The sequence below is a fragment of the Corticium candelabrum genome, chromosome 1 (assembly GCF_963422355.1).
Source record: "Corticium candelabrum chromosome 1, ooCorCand1.1, whole genome shotgun sequence".
In the NCBI taxonomy this organism is placed as follows: domain Eukaryota; kingdom Metazoa; phylum Porifera; class Homoscleromorpha; order Homosclerophorida; family Plakinidae; genus Corticium; species Corticium candelabrum.
The window spans coordinates 2,381,296-2,394,587 of record NC_085085.1 but is presented as its reverse complement, the minus strand read 5'-3'; the positions used below and the strand labels follow the sequence as shown (position 1 = coordinate 2,394,587).

At 41.3% G+C, this 13,292-nt stretch overlaps 3 protein-coding genes and 1 long non-coding RNA gene across 4 annotated transcripts in view; 2 read left to right on the top strand and 2 right to left on the bottom strand.

The window, feature by feature from the left end:
* The first annotated feature begins 369 nt into the window (after positions 1-369).
* Positions 370-2,591, top strand: LOC134191595 (uncharacterized). The gene is made up of 2 exons (XM_062660219.1): positions 370-504; positions 1,770-2,591. The coding sequence occupies exons 1-2, from the start codon at positions 393-395 to the stop codon at positions 2,291-2,293; spliced, it is 636 nt and encodes a 211-aa protein (XP_062516203.1). The 5' UTR covers positions 370-392; the 3' UTR covers positions 2,294-2,591.
* A 1,552-nt stretch (positions 2,592-4,143) lies between these two features.
* LOC134188653 (uncharacterized) lies at positions 4,144-7,141 on the top strand. The gene is made up of 4 exons (XR_009971368.1): positions 4,144-5,563; positions 6,269-6,316; positions 6,379-6,434; positions 6,775-7,141. It is a non-coding gene; the product is annotated as an uncharacterized LOC134188653 (long non-coding RNA).
* Positions 7,142-8,065: 924 nt separating this feature from the next.
* On the bottom strand, positions 8,066-12,493 carry LOC134196288 (uncharacterized). The gene has a single exon (XM_062665387.1). The coding sequence runs from the start codon at positions 12,491-12,493 to the stop codon at positions 8,438-8,440; it is 4,056 nt and encodes a 1,351-aa protein (XP_062521371.1). The 3' UTR covers positions 8,066-8,437.
* A 680-nt stretch (positions 12,494-13,173) lies between these two features.
* LOC134196264 (uncharacterized) overlaps positions 13,174-13,292 on the bottom strand; it is an 846-nt gene continuing 727 nt past the window's right edge. Inside the window, exon 1 of the mRNA XM_062665358.1 lies at positions 13,174-13,292. This exon is cut by the window's right edge and continues 727 nt beyond it. Within this exon, the coding sequence (XP_062521342.1) occupies positions 13,174-13,292 (119 nt within the window).

The window sequence follows — 13,292 nt, the reverse complement described above, 5'->3', positions numbered from 1 at the left end:
AGAATGGTCTACCGTGCACGTGCAAGTTAAACTTATCCGGGCTATATATCCGGGATGTGTGTGTGAAGTGGGCCAAAAAAAAATTGCGCGCCCAAGGCTCTCGAAACCGGCACAGCAAGACCGTTGCAGATTTGCCGCTATCGGAGTTGATTAGCACCCACATTGTTTGAAAACACCTCAAAATGTAGCCTATGTCACATCGGGTGGCATAGTGCTGTTATCTAGAGAGGTGTTTATGACTGTTACAACCCTTCACTGCGTTGATCCAGACCGTCTCTTTCATTTCTTTTGCAAGAGGGTCTGGAACTTCGAGGCTATGTACCTAGCCTCGGGTTCAAGAGATGTTCCGCCCATCGAGTGAGTACAGCACGCAAGTCTAACTCATAGAGGCGATGCGTCAAGCGCATGATGGTTTTGGAGAGCACAATTTTGAACGGATTACCCACGTGCGTCATGTGACAAGGTGCAAGCAAGCTCAATTTCCTGATGAGGCAACTGTAAGAGGTAAATTTTCCGTAGCAACAATTTTGTTTCCGGTTGGACACGTACTGACCATTAAATAAATTTACCTAGCTACCGCTTGTACTAATAAATATACGGAGGCGCTGCAAAGACGTCGCTAGGCCTCCAAACTTGGCAAAGCTAACTGTTATTAGCCTACAATCGTAAGACTTGAGGCCACACCTATTGAGGGGGCGGAACCGGGCCTACTCAAGTTCCTATTGTGCAGTACAACTGCATTGTCTACTCTCTGTTTGTTAGAACCCTACGTTTATTACTAATGTTTGTGTAGACACAGTGGAGTGCGCATGCTGCGGTATGCAACAAGCCAATAGTCTATCGGCAGTGATTTTTATGTCTCACGGTTACTACGACATTAGAATTAAAACGTTTAGTAATTGTAGACATGCATTTTCGTGATAGTATACCGCTCTGCCTCAAAAGACTAGATGGCAGACTGTTGTTCTCGCCCGCAGGTCTGGTTTACAAGACTTGCTAGTAAACTATTTGCGGTATTTGAACGCTTGCAAGAGCTCACAGAAAGCGACCAGGAATAGACGATGTTAGAGAGTCTACAGTGAACGCAAACAGAGAGTAGTTAGTATGTTGCGAAAAACAGGACAGTAGTAGGCTATACAAATTGAGTTTCTTGATCTTTTGTATTGTGTATTGTGCTATTTTATTGCCATTTCTAGCGTGTGTGTGTGTGTGTGTGTGTGTGTGTGTGTGTGTGTGTGTGTGTGTGTGTGTGTGTGTGTGTGTGTGTGTGTGTGTGTGTGTGCATTAGTGTGTATGTGAGCGTGCGTGCGATAGATAACCTTCATATGCAAAACAAAGCTTTCTATAAAAGTTGCTAGTGTATAATGGTTAAAATGTAGCAAGAATTTATGGTTATACCCTGGACGTTGTGCTGCATACACAGGTTCAAGCTGAAGATGGCCATTACTTTAGTCTACTAAAAGTATTTGATTGTATTAATAACGGCCGTTTTGTTTGACCATTATCACTCTCTACTATACGTGGAACGGTTTTAGAGTCTAGTTTCCAGTGGGAACGTGGTATTGCTCTTAGAAATAGATACATTGTAAATACATCCTGTGTTTAACTAATATCAAAATCTATTTTAAAATTAATTTTAATTGTAAATAAATTGGATCATTAATATTAAAATTTAGTACGCTTAATTAAGTTTTTGGGGTAAGCTTAATGAATTAAATAAATAATTACATAGGTAATTCTTTTTGTCTAATTGATTATGAATTTGTTAGATAAGTATGGCATCTATCTGAGAAAATGTCATCCAAGAATTCATCCTGCTGGAATAGATTGGAGCGTAAAGTACGATGGCATCTTGGTGTCTGGAGAAAACCCACCCAAGGGTGTTTTCTTTGATGCGTCTTTATATCGTGGGGGAATTCCAAACATATCTCCTTACCCAACGGGGGAATCACAAAATCTCGACTACTGGCGTGTAAGATTACCATGCAAATCTACACTGCGAAACAATCATATCCTGTACAAAGTCACTAAAGTTGAAACCAGGGCAAGTCGAGCTGTGTTGCTGGCTCTAGCCCCTAGGCAGAACGAATGGTTTAGACTCGCTTACGAAGAAGGTAAAATTGAATGTCTAGATGTAAGAAACAATGAGTACATGTGGTGTGACAACGTCCAATGGTATTGTCCAAAATACAAAAACAAGGGCGATGTCTGGATTAAACTGTTTCTTCCTTGGGACGTGCCTATTAGAACGGATTCTATTTGGGATACGGTAACAAAAACGTTTGGTGCATAGCTATCATTTCTTTGAAATCTCACTTTACGTTAGTATTTTAGTTATGTGTCTGTATATACTGGACAAATGACGTGTGGTTTATCATTTTACGGTTTTTAATGGCGCTGATATCTTTGTTTGATTGCATAATTCAATAAATACAAATTTTAATTTGGCATATACATTTATATACAACAGCTATTGAGAAGTCGCCACACCAACTATTGCTTTGCTGGTATTCGAAGTGTAGGGCCGTTGAGGGCTTTAGTGGGCCAGGTCTTGCGTGGACAAACCCCGCCTAAACTAAAGGTAAAAAATAGCTAATTAATTTAATTACTTGAACCAATATTACCGGAAGTTCTCGCCAAAAGTCCAATGGCGGAAGTTCCGTTTTCAAAAGTTGGGTAGGCCGTGGTCTACCTGGCTCACCCTTCTCCGCCAATCCTGAAGTACCATTTTGAAGTGGAGTCTATGCGGTACATAGGCGGTGCCGACATTGCACGAACGGAAACAATTAGGAAGCAGCCTGAACCGTTGCAGACCACACTTAGACGTATACCAAACGTGTTGCCTGGGAGTTTCTTACGCATCCGTGTTTTCAAGAGTCTAGATGTACATTCTTAATTAAATAACTTGTTGGTTTGCATTTGTCGATCGATAGAAGATCAGCGCCGATTGCTTAGAACGTTTCTCGAAATTGGTACGGCAACACATTATAATATAATATTAATGTCAGTAGTTCATAATAATATACAAAAACAGATCTCTGCGCGCATTGTCGTGCCTCGCTTATTTGGGATAATCTCATTGATATTAACAAAATTAAACATGCAGACCTTCCTTTTGCGAGTACAGTACCGTTTCTGTTCTTGCATTTTCTGCGCGCCACAAAACTATCTCATATGACTTTTACGGCAAACCAGGTCTTCGCTGCCACAGTCAGAAATTCATTGCCAAAATCTAGAAATTGTAATGTTGCAACTGCAAGAGAAGAAGGTGCCGCGGCAGAGGCAGGACAATGTGATAAATACTAACGACAGCATGAAAAGGTTTCACCCTTTGTTTTAGAGACCTTGGCTTTGTGGTCCCAACGCAGCAAGCTTGAAGACACTGAAGATTATGAAGAAAACAAGTCTGCAAGTATGCGAGTCTAGCCTATTGGCCCTCCTTTTAGCGACATTCTAAACCCCTTTTTTGGGAGTACAGCTCAAGAGTAAGCAGAGTGTCAGCTGGAGGGTCAAATGGAGGGTCAGATAGAGGGTCAGATAGATGGTCAGATGGATAGTCAGATAGGGGCCTGATGGAAGATCAAGTGGAGGGTTAAGCCCGGTTCACAGTACGACGCTGCTACAGTGTCTTGCGAGCGTCCTGGACGCTGACAAGGACTTTAACACGAGGGTCAGCAAAGACGCTGGCGCTGTACCATTTACAGTATTGCGTCTGACGAGCGTCCATCGCACAAAGAACACACTGTGACAGTGGTCTGGCGCTGCAAAGTACACGCGACAAACATGAACGACGAGGTTTTGCTTTTGTTGCTGCTGTACCGTTCTAAAGAAAGTGGGTTCGAAGATATTTTAGCGTCGACATCTGGCTTTTCCACGAGCCACAACCGGCTTTTTTAAGAGCCATAAAATTTGATCAGAGAGTCTATACTGAGACTGTACTGTTATACCAACTATTGTCTTATTAATAAGCAATATAAGTATCGTTTTTGATTAATAATAATAATAAAGATTATTAAAACTGGACATGACAAAATAACCACGCATACACTCAATGGAATCTTCCATCGATGCCATGTAAACGAATAAAATATCCCGGATACGTGCAGGTGCTCTGACTGAAAATGAGCACGTGATGTCATCGGACGCTGGGTCACTTCCGGATATGACGGATATTCCAGCAACGTGAACGCTAGGCGAGCATTGTGCAAGCTTCGTGGACGGGCTGTCATGTTCACAGTGTGACGCAGACGCTCGCTCATCGTCAGCATCCAGGACGCTCGCAGGACGCTCGTGCTAGCATTGTACTGTGATAGAGGGTCAGATGGAAAGTCAGATGAAGGGTGAGAAGAAGGGCCAGATGGAGGGCCAGATGGAGGGCCAGATGGAGGGCCAGATGGAGGGCTAGATGGAGGGTCAGATGGAGGGCCATGCAGATGGAAAGTCAGATGAAGGGTCAGATGGAGAGTCAGATGGAGGGTCTGACAGTTGGTCACATGCATGAAGCATCAACGACAGATTCAATTTAGAGTGTCGGCTGTAAGGTCAGGTAAACAGAGTTGGGTGCTCTTGTCGTTGTGAAGATAAAGACCGCAGCGTCGGCTGACGATTACAACTCGTTTAGCTAAACTCCTGCTGGAATCGAAACGCACACTTGCTAGAAGGTAACCCTTTCACAATTTACTTAAGTTAATCGCGTGCAAGCAGACAGAATTTGTCGTTTGTCTATTTGAGCGTGTCGGGACATAGATATATTGTTATTGTTGCACATTTATTGTGTTTAGCTATAGTTGTTTGCATAACTAAGCAGCCACGCCAAAAACATTCTAAGTGCGATCTGCATTTTCGTGATCATGTTAACATCGTCAAACTTCTTGCTAAACTACGCGTTCATTATCGCTCCACCTCAATTCTCTTTGTTCAACATTGTCGTGTCACTCATACACCAACTTCCGCTGCTGTTATCAGCCGCACGTGTTTCTGCATTGAGGTCGTGTAGAGCATCCTTTCGACTCGTTGCAACACTGTGAACAAGAAGGAAGACAACGGCACAAGCAGCAGCACAGATCACCATCAGGCAGACAAGGGTACGAATTTCGACCGTCAGCACGAGTCTCCTCTAATTACAAGTAGTCGATGTCGGTGCCGTTGAACGACTCAGATTCTTGTTGTTCAAAAGACTTCTTTGTTTGCGCGATCGAAACGCCAGACACGGTACCCAACGACGACGAGAGCCAAAACGAAACAGACGACGACCTTCATGTTTCTCCAACTCGAGCGCTTGCAAAAATGTCTAAAACGAGTTGGCAACGTACGTATACTAGTGAGGAAAGGCGGGTCTAAGCATAGGCGCGAGAGATATGGTGTGTTATCATGTTAAAATTACGTTGTTAGTGTCTCTAGATATACACTCAATGAGGTCGGACGCACACTCAATGAAGACATGAGGAAGTCGCTCGTACACTCAATGTGGTCGGTTGCACACTCAATGCGGTCGTTCGGTTCCTTCTTAGAGTTCATGAGGTCGGCCTTACCACTCAATGTGGTCGGTGTTACACTCAATAAGGTCAGTAGCACACTCAATGACGTCGATCTGCTTCATGCTTTACGAGGTCGGTCTTACACTTAGTGAGTAGGGTCCAGGTTCTTACCTGACGGGGTTTTGGAGCTGACCTCTCAACTTTTCTTCAAACAAAATCGCGAGACTGTTTTTAGACGACCACGTCTATTAAGCGTTCTAAAGTAGGCGTGGTTAGCAGCCTACGTGGCCTCGCTTTACGTTTCAAGGCCTGTCATCCAATTTCAAAACGTTACCTTTACTGCATGTGTAGAGACCCGAATACGTCAGATACCCCAGATACAAGCAAGCAGAGCCGTATAGAGAGTCTAGTTTAAAGATCTGGCTATCTCTGGAAAACGGTGGTAACTAAGTCTGTGCAAGGCGACTGTCAGAGTGTCTGACGGAGGCTTGTCGGGAGAAAGGGCTGGCAATCGTGAGAAATCTTGAGATCGTAAGACATACCCATAAATATATATATGTATATGTACATATTATATTGATGTTTGTTGTAAGTCTAACCATGAAATCGAGAAAGTTGAGAGGTCGGTTGATGTTGCAAGAAAACTCCTCTCTCACAGCTCTGCCCTCTCTTTTGGGCTTTAATTGGGAGGGGGGCGCTAATGACCTAGACAGTGCATGGTTAGCTTTGAACGTGTTCTGTGTGAATTGAGTTTCTGTTAATTACTAAAGCTCTTTTCAAACTTTGCATAGGTATATGGTTAACGGAAAAGACAAGGCGTGGGAGTCTAAATAAGATAGGTAAGCCTCGTGTTCTCAGAAACTATTTGCAACATCCGAGATTTTCATTCTGCCAACTACAGGTGCACTGTACAGTCAACACTCCTTTACCAGTTTTACGGATGTGCTAATCTAACAAGTAATGGCATGATATAAATACCTAACACACACACACACACACACACACACACACACACACACACACACACACACACACACACACACACACACACACACACACACACACACACACACACACACACACACACACACACACACACACACACACACACACACACACACACACACACACACACACACACACACACACACACACACACACACACACACACCGCTACACCACACTAAACTACACCACACCACATCACAGTACACTAATAGTGTACTAGCTGTTATCAAAATAATATTAATTAGTACATTCATGTATTATTAACAAATACATTTTTTGTACTGTACAGCTATTCAGATTCGATCATTTACAGGAGGTCATCATTGGGTGACTTCAAACCTGCTTTGGCAAACAATAACGACTATACGACAACAATGCTTGCCTACACTTGTCTCCTTGTATGGAAACACAGCTGGTGCAATTCTATCAATTGCCTCACAAAGACATGTAACATTCGCATGGTAGAACAAATGTCAGTGCAACAGCAGATGTAATTTTGGATTTCTTTGCACTGCACGTGTTTGTTGTCAATGACACATGGCAAGGTGGTAGTGTGTTACGTCTGTGAAACTTGCAATCATGACGGATGTGTCACATTATCGGGTAGTGTACTGTAAGCCTTGGATTTGCGCTGAACGTAGATAAATTTCTTCCTATACACAGCTTCAGTATTAATTTGTTCAATTAATACATCAACTTTAGCTGCGTCCCCAGACTCAAGTGAGCTTTGCAGTGTCCGGGAAGTTGAAAGAGTAAGACAAGAACCAAACACTGCCAAGCTCAGGTGAGTCTGGGCCTATGAATATCTACATAGACTTGCTAGCCTTCTACTCTAAGATCCTAGAGTTACCTTAGCCAGCTGTGTTAACTAAGATTTCCGTCCGTCCGTGCGTACATGACAAGGTCGACCATTTAAGTTGGCATATACGCGTGCACATCAATGGGCCTGCTGTTATCGAGAGAAATGCAGGCTCGTAGACCTATCTATGCCTGCTGTTGAGTCTGCAATCGATATCCTCTCCAACTAATTAAGTGAATCTCCTTTGTACAGTTGTACTGTACGCCCTTGACTAGTCACTACTCAATGAGGTCAGTCTTATGATATTCAATGAATAAGATTGGTTTTACTTACACTCAGTGATGATGGTCTCATACTTCATGACATCAGTTCTAACACTGACAAAGCCATGCTTGTTAGCGCACGTTAGGCCGGACTTACTTCTATTTGCTTGCTACACAGCCGTGGAATAACTACATGTACTACCGAAAAGTGGATGTTACATCTGACTATGGCGCTTTATGTAAGTAAGCATTTATAAGTCCGATATATATTTACACACACACTCACGCACGCGCACGCACGGGCACGCACGCGCACACACACACACACACACACACACACACACACACACACACACACACACACACGCACACACACACACACACACACACACACACTAAACATGCAGTCTTCTTAGATATTAATTAAATTGAAGTAAGGTACCTGTCTGCCAGGTAGGCCATGAGCTGCGTTTCCCCATCTCTAGAACTAAAACGCATTAAAAATTTAAACCCCCGAACGTAGTTCGTTTAATTAATTAAAAATCACGAACCCTGCATAATTCTTCAGAAAACTTTTATGGCACCCCAGCCAAATACCTGACATCCGGACAGTTAATACTCACCGGCCTCTGAATTCATAAAACCTGTGCATGCAGACAAATGGCTTGGTGTATTTGTAAGAGCTCCAGTTCACAAACTGAAAACTTGAGTACATGTTCCCTAAGTGTATTGTAGGAAAAACACTACATATGTTATGCAATTGAGATTGAACTACTATAGACGGTTTTTCAACAAAGTACTGTATGTGAATAGTGTTGACAAGCCAAGGATAGTGAAAGTAAAGCTGTCACAACGTTTAACCAAATCACTTGATCTACAAAGATGAGAGTTTAATTATTCCATTGCTCAATGAAATTGAACCGCCATTTGACAATGCTTTCTTTTTTCGTCCATTGCTCCAGTTTTAGGTACCAGTCGAATCTACTTCTGTACCATTGGTAGCTCCACTTCCACTTGTGACAGAAATTCGGCCAAGGTACGTGTGGACAATAATACAAGGGACCGTACAGCGACACAAATTCTATACTATTATAATGGTAAAGCGTAAGCTTCTTCAAATGGTCGAGTAAATGGTCGTGACGGTTTAATGTCCACGGCGAGTAATTATATTCCCAATACTTCAGTAATTGATAGGATTTCCTGTAACATCTATTGTAGAAGAAAAAGTCATGGTAAGATCCGAAATAGCATTTGTAGTTAGGTGTGTATGTAGCTGTGTAGTCTTCCACACCAGTGAATGCCACATTTCGCATATATCTTGCTGTTATATTGACGTTGATCATAGAATAATCAATGTATGTGCTGTTTACAATTGTTCCATTTCTGTCTTGCAAATCAACGGCTTTGCATCTTATAAATGTAACATTGTAATATGAAGTGTTGAACTGTGTAACATTCCATTCTGTGCACATAAAAAATGTCGAGTTGATGAACGTCACGTTACGTCTTGTGATGTTCCACGTTGTTATATTGGATGTCGCAAAGTCAGATAGAGTCACATTAATTTCGGTCAAGCCAGACATGAATACATTTGCCCATGTTCTGTTTCTCGATGTGACGTTGACAAATTTTATGTCTAGGATATTTCCATCTGTCATGGAACAATTCTGTGATGTCAAGTTAAGATAAGTGACATTTTTCCAAACAAAGTAAGACAAAGTTACATTGATATTAGTCGTGTTGATCCACGTCGTATTGACTTGCGTCATCATAATCGATGAACTGTTAGTATGTGTGGAGTTAATTGAAGACACATTCAATAAGGTAATGTTTGCAAATGAGACATTGACGTGAAAACAGTTGATAAATGTAGAGTTTATTGCCGTATAAGAGTCAAATGATACATTTGTAGAGTTGACGTTGGTGAAAGTGGCGTTAACGAGAGTGTAGTCGGTTATGTTAACCGTAAAGATATCAATGACTGGATACAACCAAGGAAGTTTGTAGAAATCGTATACATAGTATCGCAAAACTCTTTGCTGCCATCGATATTGACTTTCTATCGACACATTTGTTTTTCTTGCATTATAACTGGTTACGTTACACAGTGTGTAGTTGTACCATGTTCCATTCACTTCTACGGTCATGTTCTCAATTACGTTGATAGCAGAATATCCTGCTATCGTAAAATTGATGTAAGACACGTTGTACAGAGTCGTGTTGATCACACGAGTATTGCGGCCCCTCACTTGTAAGAACGACGTATTTGTCAAACTGGAGTTGACAATTGTAAAATTAGTGTATGTGACATCGAAAGTCGTTGTATTGACTATCCTTGTGTTGACAATAGTCGCATTTATGAAATCAGTGCTGTTGAACACAACACTAACTAAACTGCTATTAAGGATCGACAAGTTGATAAAGCAGCTGTCACAACTGGCATTTAGAAAACGTGACTGCTGGTAGTAACAAGCTTCATTCCACATCTTCCGCAATCCTTCTGTTGGTCTAAACCACCACGAAGAATAACTTCTTTCTTCTTTCCGCCACTCTTGCTGTTGACGCCACAGAGATACACCTTCATGCCACCAGTTCTTCCATTTCCATTGATCAAAGTAGTAAGGCCATTTCAAAGGTTTGTACCAACATGTAGCTGCTTCGTTTCCAACCGGAACAAAAGCTATTCTACTTTGAGACACAGATTCAAGCGTTTTCAACTGTTTGAGCAAATTTCCGTAACGATAGTAGAAGTCCCCAAAGGAATTATATGAAATACGATAACCATATCTTTTGTAGTAATATAAGTACATATAGTAGTAGTTATAATAGTAGTAGTAGAAGACATAACGGTAAGGTTCATAATATAATCCATAACGATGGGTATAACGGTATTTCTTTACACCTGGTATTCCCAAAATGTTTGACACGTTGTATAAGTAGGCTGCTATTATGGTCACATTGACTGCTGAATGGTCAATGTATGTGCCGTTCACAATTGTTCCGTTTATGTTTGTTACGTTGACAGCTCTACATCCAAAAAACGTAACATTGTAGTATGACATATTGAACAGCGTCGCATTCCACTCCGTGCACATAAACAGTGTCGAGTTGACGAGAGTCACGTTTTGTTTCGTGATGTTGTAAATTGCTATATCCGCTGCGGTAAAGTCTAGTTTCGTCACGTTTATTTCGAGCACGTTAGAAGCAAATAAGTTCAGCCAAGTTTCGTTCGTGGAAGTCATATTGATATATTTCATGTCCAACATGGTTCCATTTACCATCATAGTATTTAGAGACGTTAGGTTAACGTACGTGACGTTTTTCCAAACAAAGGCAGACAAATTTGTATTAGCAGTAATCGTGTTGATCCACGTAGTATTGACTTGTGTCATCATTACATATGACACGTTGTTACGTGTGGAATTGATTGAGGACACGTTCAATAAAGTGACGTTTACAAATGAAACGTTGACGTAAGAACAGTTGACGAATGTGGAATTGATTGCAGTATAAGCGTCAAATGATACATTGAGGAAGCTAACGTTTGTGAAAGTGGCATTAATGAGAGTGTAGTTTGTGACATTAGCCATATTATCCAAGCTGCAGATAGCCGGCAACCATTTCCAATTGTAAGGCTTGTCTGCTAATGACACAAGTCCGCGGCGCCATTGATGTAAACTTTTTATTGAAACGTTTGTCTTATGCGTATTGTAGCTGGTCACATTTTCGAGTTTGTAGCTGAACCATGTTCCATTCACTTCAACAGTCATGTTCTCAAACACGTTGATCGCAGTATACGCCGTCACATTAAAGTTCATGTAAGAGACGTTGTGCAAAAAGGAGTTAACGATTGTGTACGTTCCGTTTATTGTCACCATGTTGATAAACGAAGTGTTGACAAGATTGCAATTGCTAATACTCAGATTACTGATTAGAACTCTACTAAATGAACTGTTTGTGTACGTCGTGTTGAATATGGTTGTATTGACTATAGTTGTATTGACAATTTTTGTGTTGACAAACGTTGAATTCTTGAAATTGGTGCCGTTAAAATTCGCATTGACAAAACTGCTGTTAAAGATTGTCCAGTTTGTAAAACAGTTGTCACAGTCATTGCGTAGAAGGTCTGACCGCCAACGATTGCAGTAGTCTCTCCATACATTCCACAACGTCTCTGTTGGCCTAAACCACCACGTTGTATAGCTTGTTTCTCGTTGCCATCGATCTTGCTGTTGACGCCATCTAGCTTCGTTTGCAGACCACCAGTTCTTCCAGTATTGGGTCCAACACCGAGATCGGTAGGTAATGTTAGACGATAGTACATCATTTTCAAATGGAGCAAAATTTGTACCACTTTGAGAGTAAAAATCAAGTTTTTGCAAGTGATTGAACAAATGTTCACTTTGTTTGTAGATCCATGAGAAATAATTCCGTTGCCGCCAGTCCTTTATAAAGTCATAGAAGCTAAAGTGATACTCTCTGTAGTAATAATAGTAATTGTAACGAGACTTTCTATAAGTGTAATGTCTACAGCCACGTTTGTATGTGTACCCGGAAACTTTCTTAACAGATAAGCCCAAGAAATAGGACACGTTCTGTGCGTAAGCTGCTATTGTGGTCACGTTGATGAGAGAATAATCAATATATGTGCTGTTTATAATTGTACCATTTCGATCTGTAACGTTGACGGCTCTGCATCCAATAGATGTAACATTGTAGTACGAAGTGTTGAACAGTGTTGCATTCCATTCTGTGCACATAAACAACGTCGAGTTGACAAGCGTCACATTTTGTTTTGTGATGTCGCACGTTGTTACGTTAGCAGCAGCAAACTCAAACAATGTCACGTTTACTTTCAACAAAGCAGAACCAAATATGTTTACCCATGTATCGTTTCTGAACTTGACATTGACATATTTTATGTCTAGCATAGTTCCATTGATCATTGTAGAAGATAGTGACGTCAAGTTCAGGTATGTAACGTTTTTCCATGCAAACATGGATAAAGTTGTATTAGTTTCAGTCGTGTTGATCCACGTGGTATTGACTTGTGTTACCATAATAGATGACATGTTGGTATGTGACGAGTTGACCGAAGACACGTTCAATAGAGTGACGGTAACAAATGAGACATTGACGTAAGAACAGTTCAAAAATGTAGAGTTGAATGCTGTATAAACATCGAATGAGACATTTGTAAATCGCACGTTGGCAAACGTGGCATTAACAAGAGTGTAGTTGGTTACACTAACCACATTATAGGAAATGTTTAAAATGGGGTACCAATGCCAATCGGAGTTTTGATTTGATATCAACGGTGACCTATCCTGCCATCGATAGAGACTTGCTATCGAAACGTTTGATTTGTAGGCATTGGAACTAGTCACATTCGCGATAACGTACTCAAACCACGTTCCATTGACTTCTCTAGTCTCGTTCTTACTTAGGGACCGTCCGTAGTTACCGAATGATTTTAAAATCCGAACAACGTTAGAATTTCTTCTTACCCACCCACCCACCTACCTAATCCTAACAGCTGTCCATAGTCATGAAACAATTTCTCCTCGCAGCTATTATACGCTGTACCCACTTCTATTTATCGAACAAAATCACATCGTGTACTCTACTAAACAGTAGCAAAAGCCATGCGCACAAATGAAACACTCAGGAAGTTTGTGGCACTCACGGTTACCTGAGCAACATCACACATTGCAGCCATCAGTTTCTTCTCTTCCGTCACCAGCT

What these genes read in the sequence shown, in the direction of transcription:
- LOC134196288 (XM_062665387.1), bottom strand. Translation starts at nt 12,493, where the DNA reads ATGATCAATGGAACTATGCTAGACATAAAATATGTCAATGTCAAGTTC.
- LOC134191595 (XM_062660219.1), top strand. Translation starts at nt 393, where the DNA reads ATGCGTCAAGCGCATGATGGTTTTGGAGAGCACAATTTTGAACGGATT. An exon ending in TGATGAGGCAACTGTAAGAG is followed by an intron (nt 505 to 1,769) that starts GTAAATTTTCCG and finishes TGAATTTGTTAG; the next exon opens with ATAAGTATGGCATCTATCTG.